The following is a 12,094-nucleotide window of genomic DNA, read 5'->3' on the forward strand; positions in this document are numbered from 1 at the left end:
AACTGGTTACAAGGACAGGGTTTTGCTGAGCTCATTTAAGCTGCGTGCAAGAACAACTGATTCAAAAACACACACAAAGTAATTCACTCAAAACACACAGAAACTAAAACAAACATTTATTTAAGGTAAGACAAATACCTGAAGTTACATAAAATACAGTAAAATATATATCCAAAAGATGGCTGTAACTAACATCTTAAGAAAATGGCTGAGGCAGATGAAAGCTACCAAAATGAATTCAGATAACAGAGCCTGTGGAGAACAGTACGATATGATTGTCATCATGTTCAAGTTCCACAAGCGAAAATCACAACCTAAAATGACAAAAAGCAATACTGCATGTACAAATATTGCATAGCTTACACAGAATACCTGTATGCACTTAAATCCAACACTGTGCGTTCATTCTCTTCAACCTTCACCCTAAAGCTTATACAGTATCTAGTGTGTCACTGTAGTAAGACGTGCAATATACTGTAGGTAGATAAGCATTTTATGCATTTTGGAAGGCTCTCAATAAGAGGCCACCGAGAGTCTGGCTCATTTCAGGCTTGTTTCATTTCCTATTTTTCAAACTCAAAATGGGGAAGAACAACACTTTTTTCCCACCAAGAGACCAATCCAGGTCAAGCCCTTTAAGGAAAATACATTTTGATCTACAGTAAATAAATTCAGGGTTCCGAGAATTCAAGTTGATTTCTCACTAAGCAGACTTAACTGAGGATGGAGAGCACTGATGTGTGTTATTTCTGATGATGGAAGAAGAAGAGAGACGCCGTGCTGTGGCCAGGAAATGGTGTAGATAGACTCCTGAGGTTCATCACACTGTCCACCTTGGAAACCTTCCACGGAGCCCTCTCAGATTCGTATATGGAAAGTACTGGAGTAACAGAAGAGACAATATGAGCAAGCAGCACTGAAACAGCGTCAGTATCATTGTGCATGTAAATACAAACTCCAGGAACTTCAGGAGGACAGTCAGTGGTGATGCAATTCAAACGTAATTGAATGGGTGTTGGGGTTAAAGTGACGGTGCTGGGGTGACAGTTAAATGATGGACATGATAATCAGCTATCTGGGAAATTAAAGCTGTAAATAACCAGGGACACATATCCCACATAGCTGCAGCATGAGAGGGTAATAAGGTGATTTTAAAATGCCACTCCAATGGTTTGTACACAAGCTTTTGTAGCTATTCCATCTTTTAATTGTATTTAAGTTGAATGCATTTAATTACCTTAAAAAGTCCGGAGCCCTAGATATCATATTTTCAAAATCAGCAAAGGAGAGTTTGTTGTCTCCATCTAAATCTGCCTCCACGATGGTCTTCTCACACACCAGGTCCACCTCCTCAGGAGTCAGCTCCTCCTTTGTTAGCTTATTCAGTGTCTTTTCCAGGTCCTCTTTACACAGGTAATTATCCACATTGAAATCTGTGGGTAACAGCAGTTATCGTCAATAGCCATTAATATGGGCACTTTGGAAAATGAATATGTACCTTTTAGAAATTCTGAATTACCATATATTTTAAAGGCATATATGGCCTTGAGTTCTCTGGGAGCCGTTTCACTCAGGACTGAGAACATGTCCACAAATTCATTGAAGCTGAGATTCCCCATCCCATCCTCTGAGAAGGCCTCAACGATCCTCTTGCAGAAAGGGTTTTCCTACAGATGAAGGCGACAAATGTAAATTGATGTAAATATACAATTTACTGTAATGCAACACATCATAATATAGAGCTTGTAGTTTGGATAAAAAAGAAACAAACCCTAGGTTTCATGACCATGCGGTTTGACCTACTCCGGCTCAGTTTCACATATGAGCTGCAGTGGTTCAAACTGTCAGATACGTTCTGCTGATCACAGGGTTCATCTGAGAAAGGCTGACTCTTTCTCTTTGCTGGTATGGCTGAGCCAATGTTTTCTCCTCTGTTGCTCAACCATAAGTTGCCACTAGGGGTTTTATATCCCAGGTAATTAGCTGAGTTAACACAAGCTGTAATAAATCTACACTGAACTGGAGGCCATCAAAGGAGACTTAGACTCTCACAAATTCTATACCCGTAAGCAGCGTAAGTAAAACTGTTGTTCTGAGCACAGTAAGTATGTTTGAGCTCAATGTAGTAAGCTGAGCTGCAGCCATTTATGTAAACATCCTCAGACATGTCAGTGGGTCCTGAATCAGTAAATTCAACATAGCTCATTAAAGCTGAGTCCCGATAGGAATGTATTTATGGAAATGAAGCTGTAGAGGACTTTAGATGACTGTGTACTGGTCCAGGCCTCATCAATCCTGCCTTAACTGCCTCTGTCTTCCCTTTACCTTCCTTACAGCCCTGCAATCACATGGCAGTTTTACAGGCAAGAGCCAATTACACCCAGAGTAAGATCACATTATGAGCCTCTCAGATAATAGGGATGTGACGTAATGTTACGCAACATGCACTTTCTGAAATTTTTGGATGTTCTTTTCAAATGGCAGGTGCTTAAAGGAGGGAATGCATCTGTCAGGATAGAGGCAGAGCATTTCATGGCACATTAACTTTGATACGCTGTGTCATACAATCAGATCTGTGATGATGATGGTTAAAAATCAATTCTGTCCTCTGGATGAGAGCGAGTATTGATTGTAGGTGTCGGCCCACATGAGAAGTGGGTGCCATGTTTGTGTAGATATAGTACAATCCAAAATAAGGAAAGACAATACTGCTGGGGAAAACAAATGGGTGAAAGTGCCTGATTATTTGGATGACTATATTCTGAAGATTTGAGGAGATTGTTTTTACCTTTAACTCTGGCATGTTGACTATCAAGGCTAAAGGCACTTTGCAATCAGGTTCATTGGTGTAGTCCATTGGTACAAGATGTGGAGCCAACTCATGGTATCTGCCATGCAACCTGGAATCAGACCATAAAGAGCACTTACTTTACAATAAGCATCATAATCGATGTTGATTTCTACACAATATGCATCTGCAACCCCATAAACACAGGGAAATTTGTAGGAATTTGTTGTAAGAATATAGCACAGATACAAATATGTATCATGGAATATGGTTCTATTGGAAAAATAAATAAGCAAATCACTATATATGTTCCCTACAGTTAAACATGAAGCTGTGGAAAGGTGACTGTGCTAACATACTCGATGGGAACAATCAATTCATTCTTAAAAAGCAATTTCTCATTTCCTTCTCTTTTCTTGGAGTGTATAATCCTTTATTTATATAATTTATTATTGAGAATTATGTAAAAATAAATAAATTTAAAAAAAAACCTAACCCAATTTCACACTATCACCCAACTAATCCTGTCACCTTTGTTAGCAGAGCAGAGCCACTTATTAGCTGGGACGCTGGTCTTAAAAGATTAACTTATTTTTTAAAAGTAGCATGACCCTTGAAAGTGTTTGGGACATACAGCTTTTCTGACCTCCTTGGCTCTGAAGTCTCTCCGAATTTCAATTGCAATACCTTAAATAAAAAAGATGTATTGATGATAATTTAATTGGCCTATTAATACCAGTTTTCATTTTCATATATTTTGTATATAGGAAGATACAAAAACAGTGAAACATTATGTTCTAACATAAATGGGATATGACATAAGGCCCAAGGCTTTAAGATAGTGTTAACCCACTTCTTTCATGTTGCATAACTGTGCTGTAACAGCTGCAGCTGGGGACAGAAACAACGTGTTTTATGAAGGTCATAAAGTGTAGGACCCTATTACGCCCTCTACTGATTGTCAATTTAGTTTCCTATCAAGTGCCGGCCTTGAAATCAAAGTCAATTCAATATCACATGGGAGCAACGTGTGCAGACACAATCTGTTAATGAGTGGAAAGGCAGAAAAGAGAAACAAACCAATCTAAAATAAAAAAAATTGTAGCATCAAACTAACAAATTGCGTGATCTGTGGAATTGAATCTTCAGTAATTCTGGAGAGCTCAGATAATTTTGGAAGATAATAACAGATGCACCAACAGACACAAATGTGTCATTGTTAGACATTGTTAAAAATTAAAAAATAATAATCTTCACAGAGCAAATCAACAAACCCCAGCTCATCACATATCCCTTATCTAATGTTACACCATAACACTCTTGAGCATCTTCATTTAATTTCTTTAAAGCAGAAGTAAGCGGAATGTTTGTGTTAATATAAGTCTTAAATAGTTATATCTTCCGACAGCAATCACTTACATAGAGTGTTTGGTCCGAAACACGGGTCTGTCAGTCACTCTGCTCTGCTGTAAGCCGAGGAGAAAACTTTCCTTGTATCCTACAACCTTTATCCAATGAGGAGAGAGAACGGCATGAAGGGCTGTGTGTGTGCAGCCAAGGGATGCACGTGAATGTGGAGACGTAGGGACGAGGACCAATAGATCCAATAGAGGGCGGGGGCTGCTAACGCCATCGGCTGACAAGAAGTTAGCCAAAACGACCGGATCGCTTACTTCTGCTTAAGTTGCTATCTTCCAACATCTAGACCCATTGACAACAGATACTGTACTGAAACATGAGCATCACTGGTTAATTCGATTAAAAAGAGGAGCAAGCGATTTGTTCAATTGATGTCTGTCATCCAGGGAATGAGAGACAGGGGGCGAGAAATGATGCCATGCTGTGCTGTAAGTCATGATACCAGATATTCCATTCATATTTATGTCATTCTTTTAGTAGTTAAAGCCGCACATGACGAAAGAAGCAGAAACGTGACACTGAAAGCAACACCGCAGTCAAAAGGGCAGCATGACTTCCAAAGGTTTAGGTAACATACTGTCACTGCTGCATGACACAACGCTGTGCATCTTCACTGATGAACCACTGACAGATTTTTCTATATTGCACATAATAACAGGCCCCATGAACAATATCTGCCCACTCATAGATGTAATCACATTATATTGTAATCAATGTGTCTGTATTGGCAGCTGCCGCCTGCAGATCAGTGGAAGAAAAGCATCATTATAACATTTAGGATGTCAGTTTGTACAAAGAAATTTAGCAGCCACTGTGCTTCACTTTGAATTCATGATCACTGAAATTTTAAGAATATAGACATAACCTTTACAAAATGTAAAACTTTATACATACATATACATATGTATATGATACATATTAATTAGGCTATATAGTGCATATATGATAAAATGTTTTGTTTACCCTGCAGCAGTACCACATTTCCCAGTTACCCAGTCCCATTTTAAATTAAGTCTTGAAAATCAATTTAATCAGAAACAAACATGTGTTTTTATGTTTTGTTTTTTTTACTTTCCCTGTTTGAACAGTGCCCAACTATTGGCACGCTGGCAGCTCACACTCCCAATGAAATCAGCTTCAGTATCAGGTTTCCCCAAGTGGGAAGAAGTCCAGTCTGAGGAGTCAACACGATTCACACAGACAGGAGCCAAATACAGTTTTAAGGTTTTCACAGGCCCTTGTATGACTTGTAAATGCACACACAGCTGTATGTCTAATCAGAGGTCATTTTAACTACATGGCATAGAAGGGTTGAACAAAAAAGGGGGGGTGTTAATTATGTATGATGATTCTTTTTGCATGATTGTGCCATGAAGTGAAGTGTGTGGTTTGCGGCTAATCTTCAGTACGTCTGTGAGCATCAGAATCAAAAGGCAGCACACTGTGAATTAACCTACCGCAGAATTTCTTTGCGGGTGAAAAAAGTACAATCCTGCAATGACAGAAAAGCAGCTTATTAAAACACAAATAAGATACAAGTTTTAAAAAATCACATATTGCTGAAAGTGCAGTAGTTATTTGCATAACCTATAAACGATATATAAACACTGTCAGACATCTGTGAGTCACATAAAACAACATTACTGTATGCATCATCTGAACAAGCCTTTACTGTAAGACACAAGTCGAGGCATCTGGTTTCTCTTAAATGATGATGATGTGTGAGTGTTGTCACCTGCCACTTGCATTAGGAACAATGAGGCAGAGGAACATGATCTGCTGTTGTCTGACATGCCTATGTTGGCACACGCATTACCCAACAGCCCTACTGGGAGCACATCAATTTACATTTGCTCTTGTATCCGCTCTGTCTGAGCTGTGCTCCTGAGTGTGAGGAGCGCAGCCAGCTGAGCTCCACCAACAATAAGGGTAAAATATTGGTTTCCTGGGAACCTCATTCACTGTGGTATCTACTCAGGTCAAAAACAACCCTCCTGGAGATATCTAGGTTAATTAGAACTGGGAATGAGTCTATATTTGAAGCAACGTCTGACTGCAATATCATAAACCTGGCAGTCTCCATCACGTAAATAAACTGCAGGTGAACAACTTGAGCATTGAATGTGTAGAGGGATAAACAAAACACTGTTGACACTATATGGGTGTTACATGATAAGAATAATACTCAAAAAAAACAAAAAAAACCCAAAAAACAAGACCAATCAACACTCTAATGTCTGAGGCAGAAACAGAGCAACAGTTCTGTAAGAAGGAGTTGTAGAGAGTAGGAGTAACCAGAGAGGCTCTTGGGAACCAAACTGTCTCCTGAGAGTAGAGTTTCACAGCATATCACACCAGCTTGGCATCAATTATTAAATCCACACCTAATCACATGATAAACCTGTGCACATGAAGATGTGTAACTTCACAGGAAAACCTGGATTATCGTTACAGGGAACATAAGGTGAGATCTTCTCAGATGATAACGCAACGAGCACTAGATCCTCCAGTGTGCGGTGAAATCAAAACCTTCTGCTTATCAAGATTGTCAATATTTAAACAGTAGAGTCATAACGGATGGCACTCTAGCTGGTAACTGATTATTGCCGATTATTAATTGATGTGGAATCCATAACCACCTACTCCATTACATTGAGTTGTATTAATGATGTAAATGTAAGTTGTGTGAATGATCAATACTGAACATGTCCAATTGCTTTTCAATCTCTCCCACAAAATGTTTAGTATGTTTTTTCTTATTCTATTAAATTAAACTCACAGGAGTTAAAAGGTCAATATCAGAATAGAGACACATGGTTTTTATAGAAATATTATGACTACAGAATAATAAAAATCCATGAACTGAATGTATAAACTTAATTATCTACATATGCCTGTGATTAGCTTTTTACTCATTGTCTAATGTTTTCTCCTATTTTTTTCCCCAGTTAACTGAAACACTCAAGGTCTGTAGATGCAAAGAGGCATGCTTTAAGTTTTTTTTTTTTTTTTTTATCTCATCCTGGAGTTGGGTATAGGCTATGCTGTAGGTATAGTCAGGAGCATTCAAGCTTACCTGGTAGGCATCAAGCTGCTCGTCGGTAAATATTGTTTGCTTATTACCCATCTTAATCAAGTAATCTTCGGTTTGTACACATTCACCAAACTGAACGTCCGAAGTCTTTTCTCAATAAAAGGCATTTAGTGGCTCCGCGGAGTCCAAGTCTCCGGACAAAAGGATAGGCTAACAGTCGAGGACGTTTCAAACTCTTTTAAAAAAGGTTAGCCTATTGTTTTCCCTCCAGGAGGTGTCTGCCATGACTGCAAATACCGAATGAATTGAAAAACAAAAAGAGAGGGAAAAGCTACAAATGAAAGACAGTTGTCCAGTTGGTGTGGGTGCCAATGAGGCTCAGTGTAGATTCCAAGGAGCGCAAACTGATCTGCCTGTGTGTCTGCTCTCAGCCACTGTCCCGGAGTCAAGACAAAACCAATAGGACCTCAGGTAAATAAATAAATAAAGAAGAAGAACCTGCTGGTGAGGGGTATATCAGTGTGAAGACAGTGGTGGAAATGCATTAAGAAGATAATGCCTATTATTAGGCTCTTATTATTGTTATTATTAATAATAAACATCACTTTTGTTTCTTTATCTGAAAAGTAGGCTATGATGACTAGACAGTGGTGGGAATGCATTAAGAAGATAATGGCTATTATTAGGCTCGTATTATTGTTATTATTAATAATAAACATCACATGTTTTGTTTCCTTATCTGAAAAGTAGGCTATTAGAAATAGATTATTTCCACGCCCCCTCGAAAAACGAGATGTCAAGGCTGTCCATAAATAAATTTCAAATAAATCTTAGTTTCCGCCTCTGGTAATCTATGTGGGAAAAAAAACATGATTTAATCAATAATCGCTACTTTGTTTTAGTGTCATTCAGTGTTTGATGCCGAAGATCCAGCTCCAGAGAAAAGAATCTTAGGCGAATAGGGGGAAAAAACTTCGAATTGAAACATGAAAGCAGAACCTGTTGCTCGGGAAGCAACATCAAACCAATACTACTGAAACTTCTTTTATTTCTCCCCCTCAGGACTCGTCCTCCAGCACACCGTGCGCACCGCACCGCCTCCCTCTGTGCTGATCCTGGGCTGGACTGACTGCGGAGACAGACTGAGGTCCGTCTCATCCACATCCACCTGCGTGCTGCCTGCTGCAGCGCAGTATACTGAGCGTGTCCCAACTGTACTACCCCAGGACAGATGCCAATTTCACATCCCCCCCAAAAAAAGAAATAACCACTGCCTTGCCTTTCCACTACATTAGTTAAACAGCTTCGCCTTTTTTTTTGTCGCAATAGGTAGCTTTCTAAGTAGCAAAGTTGCCCACGATGGACTCGAAGCGAGATAAAGACCAAGGTAAGTTGTGATGGATACCGTAGCTTGTTGCTACGTCGCTATGCTGTAGCCACTAGCGCCTTATGCTAGCTGACCGTGGCTTATGCTAAGGTGCAGCTAACAACGTATCGTTTGTTACATAACAATTTTGTACGTGTGTCATCATCAGAGAGAGGGAGAAAACAAAGAGCAATTACCATTTCATCAAACAACCCACCCACTCTTCATCCTGGCTGAATCCTTGTCGTGAAATCACGCATCCATCTCCTCACGACGGTCGTAGCTAAGATACATGTAGCTATCAACACCATCAGCTAACAACATTTACTATGACATAATGTGAGACTGCCAGGATAAACCAAAAACCGTCACCTATATTTCTGCAGATGTTGCCATAATGTGTTGAAATATGCTATTGGTGGCCATACTTATCCCACCCACAACCAATTCCCCCATTTTGTAGTGCTGTTATAGACACCAGCCAGTCCTTACCCAGTTTGCATTAAAAGTGTACTAAAGAGGACCCATGTGGATGTAAATCTGAAATTCTAATAGCATGAAACTAAACCCCAGCATCATTACCCTAGAATAACCTGAGTCCTCCTCTCCGACTCCCAGTGATGCTGTTCTCTCCGGGGAATTAGGATTTTTATTTGAGCAGGCTCATGAAGGAGTATTCGTGTGTAGTTAGAGTTGGGGAGTTATTCTGCCTAAGGAAATTAAACCAAATATAACTCCCTTAGTTGTTACTCATGCATGCAGCTGGCGCGCCAGTACAATCACATTGCACGGAGCAGCTCATCATCGTGCTGTTTTGTGACCCTTTTCTCCCCCCTGGAGCTGGCAAAGAGGAAAAGCTCAGTGTGCTGGACTGATATGGAATTCATGAGGCTGCTTGAAGTGGTATATCCTATTTAGAGATGATTGCATGGGCAAACAGAAGAGACACAGCGCTCACGGCGCTCTCCCTTTGCAGTGCTGACTCACAAATAAGAATAGAAAAGTGAGCGTGCTTTGCTGCAGTTGGATTGCTCTGATTCTTCCAGATGCAGAATGTGACAAGATAACCGCCGTGCTGCTCAAGTCACGTACAGGAGAATTCGATTTGGAGTCGATCCTGTTCCTCAAATTGAGAGGTCTTGGTAAGAGATTTAATTAATATTTCAGTATTTAAGTCTTCAAAAATGGATCATAGTTTCTTATTCATTTTTTATTGAATGTGTTTTAGGAATACATGACCTTGGATGCATTGGGGAGTGTATAAATTTGGAGAGACTGGATCTGTCGGGAAATAACGTCACAAATTTGGCTCCTTTTGCATCTCTGCGGCTTCTTTCTGTACTCAATTTGTCTGCCAACAGGATCTCCAATTTAGGTAAGACCTCAGGAACAATAATGTCTTTATTTTAATGCTGTATCTCACTTATTGGTACTTATTTTTTTACATTTTATGTAACTGCTTTTGTATTTTCAGAGCCACTGCGCAGTTGTGACAGTTTACAGCACTTAAACTTGGCTGGTAATATCATACCCAGGTATCACTATATAATCACTAACCAAATGTACCACTAATGTTACTATACATATGTTGCGGAAAATGTTGGTTCTGCCTGTGGAGAGTCAAAGAACAAGACAAGAGAGGTAGCATGCACCAAGTTTATTCTCTAGAGAAGGGAACAGAACACAGAACAACACAGCAGACCACACATATGTGATGTTGAAACATTTTTTGCTTCTAATAACATCTGTAGGAGCAATATTTTGAATCAGTGCTATAATATTATATTGTCTGTTTTGTTTCTCAAAAGTATTGAGGGCCTTCACTGCCTTCAATCTTTGAGGAAGCTAGAAAATATACGTTTTAAAGACAACACTTACAATTACACCAATCCAGGTAACTTTCAATGACTTTATTTGAAAATAATGTAATGAATGGAAAATTGTGATTGTGTTCATTCATGGTGTCCCTGTCTGTATCAGTGTGCAGGAACGCTTCATATAGAAACATAGTTCTGGAGATGTTTCCCAACATTAAGGTGCTAGATGGTGAGATATTTTGTTCATCTATTCTTTTGCATAACATAAAAGTCAGACTGATGTAAATGTTTTCCAAGCCTATTGTTAAATGTCTGCTCTCTGTTGAAATTATAGGTGAAAGAGTTGTTGGACGTGGGAGTGACTTGTACCAGTTGTGCAAAGACATTGACGAAACCATCAAAGGTACATCAAATTAAGATGTTAGATGTGGTAGCCTATTTAGCTTTCATAATGTTATCCACTGGCATTTACATATGTGTGTGTGCGTGTGTGTTACATTTTCCTGGTCAAGTAAAATGTTATTAAACTAAAAGGTCTGTGCTAAAGCAATAAGTTTGTCTTTCTTTCTTTGAATGTTTAGCTGGTTTATACAAGAATGGACAGCTTATCGAACATCCTGATTGCAAGCCGTGGGTGGAAGATACTTACTGGGAGATAAAGAGATCAAATAATGCCATTATAGAAGAAGCCTACAAACAGTTCAATGGTAATACATTCTCTACAGAGCTGTGTTTGTTACCAGTTGTGAGCCTTGTTCACTTGTTAGTATTGTATGTAACCCTTGTTGTTTATTTTACTGTCTACAGACGTTCTTCATGAATGCAGACTCCTCAACAACAGAGCCACGCATGTCATTTCACAAACCGAAAGATCGATGAGCCTAAAGAAGCAGCCGAAGCAGTATGCCATCTGAGCTGAGCTGATTTGTGTGTGGCACATTAAACAACTTTTTTGTTGTGTGATATACTATGGCTAATGTACTGTAGGTTTTTTCAAATTACTAAGCTATATCCAAATGCTTGATAAGTACCATTGCCAGACACACATGCTCTGTGTTGCAGTGTGAGGCATTTGTTGAAATTTTATCGCATCCTATGCATTGGGTATCTGATGATACATGTAAGTGGTTTGAAAGCCTTTATCCATACTGACATCCCTCAGTTTGGTTCAAAGATGTCTTTACTTGCACAGTGTGCATTTTGTACCATTTAGAAGCCTGCATTTATGCTGAGAGCTATGCTGCTTAAGAATTTCTATAGGTTTTCAGTAATTACAAGCTCTTTTCCATTTTGCATTGCTGGATAATTGTGGGAGTTAATGTGTCCCATGCTGTATGCTTTCTTGGTATGTTGGAATTTTGCAAAATGTGATTGAATGATTGTTTCAGCTGTTTCTACTTGTTTTATACCATAAACTTTATTATGTGTACGACCAACTTGTTGAAAATACAGTGCTTATAAAGGTGTGAAGTTGTACTTAATTGATTTTACTCATGATTATATTTGCTTTCATAACTATGTACTGTTTGTGCATCCAGAGCCAGAGAAAATGTAAATTTATGATGTGACGAATGAAAATCACCCAGTGGCACATTGTGGACCTTCAGACACAGTCTACTGGCGCCACTTGCTGGTGATAATTGTCTTGCAAAACTATCAATACTACTACA

General features: G+C 39.1%; 2 protein-coding genes across 3 annotated transcripts; one reads left to right on the forward strand and one right to left on the reverse strand.

Moving 5' to 3' along the window:
- Window positions 1-101: 101 nt before the first annotated feature.
- Window positions 102-8,921, reverse strand: cib2 (calcium and integrin binding family member 2). Of its 2 annotated transcripts, none has more exons than XM_085779090.1 (6): window positions 7,284-7,528; window positions 5,665-5,699; window positions 2,789-2,900; window positions 1,520-1,667; window positions 1,238-1,433; window positions 102-880 (listed from the first exon to the last, which is right to left on the reverse strand). In XM_085779090.1, the coding sequence occupies exons 1-6, from the start codon at window positions 7,332-7,334 to the stop codon at window positions 859-861; spliced, it is 564 nt and encodes a 187-aa protein (XP_085635216.1). In that variant the 5' UTR covers window positions 7,335-7,528; the 3' UTR covers window positions 102-858. The 2 variants fall into 2 exon arrangements, with proteins under 2 accessions (XP_085635216.1, XP_085635217.1); XM_085779091.1 differs by lacking the exon at window positions 7,284-7,528 and adding an exon at window positions 8,805-8,921 and having other exon boundaries at window positions 693-880.
- On the forward strand, window positions 8,333-11,900 carry lrrc61 (leucine rich repeat containing 61). Its single transcript, XM_085779089.1, has 9 exons — window positions 8,333-8,628; window positions 9,654-9,749; window positions 9,836-9,982; window positions 10,082-10,142; window positions 10,416-10,501; window positions 10,588-10,653; window positions 10,759-10,827; window positions 11,006-11,131; window positions 11,232-11,900. Exons 1-9 carry the CDS (start codon window positions 8,601-8,603, stop codon window positions 11,336-11,338), a joined length of 786 nt encoding a protein of 261 aa, XP_085635215.1. The 5' UTR covers window positions 8,333-8,600; the 3' UTR covers window positions 11,339-11,900.
- Window positions 11,901-12,094: the final 194 nt, after the last annotated feature.

The sequence above is a fragment of the Trachurus japonicus genome, chromosome 6 (assembly GCF_045865225.1).
Source record: "Trachurus japonicus isolate A0001 chromosome 6, Traja_1.0".
Taxonomy (NCBI): Eukaryota; Metazoa; Chordata; class Actinopteri; order Carangiformes; family Carangidae; genus Trachurus; species Trachurus japonicus.

What these genes read in the sequence shown, in the direction of transcription:
- cib2 (XM_085779090.1), bottom strand. Translation starts at nt 7,334, where the DNA reads ATGGGTAATAAGCAAACAATATTTACCGACGAGCAGCTTGATGCCTAC. An exon ending in ATATGCCTTTAAAATATATG is followed by an intron (nt 1,434 to 1,519) that starts GTAATTCAGAAT and finishes TGTTACCCACAG; the next exon opens with ATTTCAATGTGGATAATTAC. An exon ending in AGGGCTCCGGACTTTTTAAG is followed by an intron (nt 881 to 1,237) that starts GTAATTAAATGC and finishes CTGTTACTCCAG; the next exon opens with TACTTTCCATATACGAATCT.
- lrrc61 (XM_085779089.1), top strand. Translation starts at nt 8,601, where the DNA reads ATGGACTCGAAGCGAGATAAAGACCAAG. An exon ending in CCTCAAATTGAGAGGTCTTG is followed by an intron (nt 9,750 to 9,835) that starts GTAAGAGATTTA and finishes AATGTGTTTTAG; the next exon opens with GAATACATGACCTTGGATGC. An exon ending in TTACAATTACACCAATCCAG is followed by an intron (nt 10,502 to 10,587) that starts GTAACTTTCAAT and finishes TGTCTGTATCAG; the next exon opens with TGTGCAGGAACGCTTCATAT.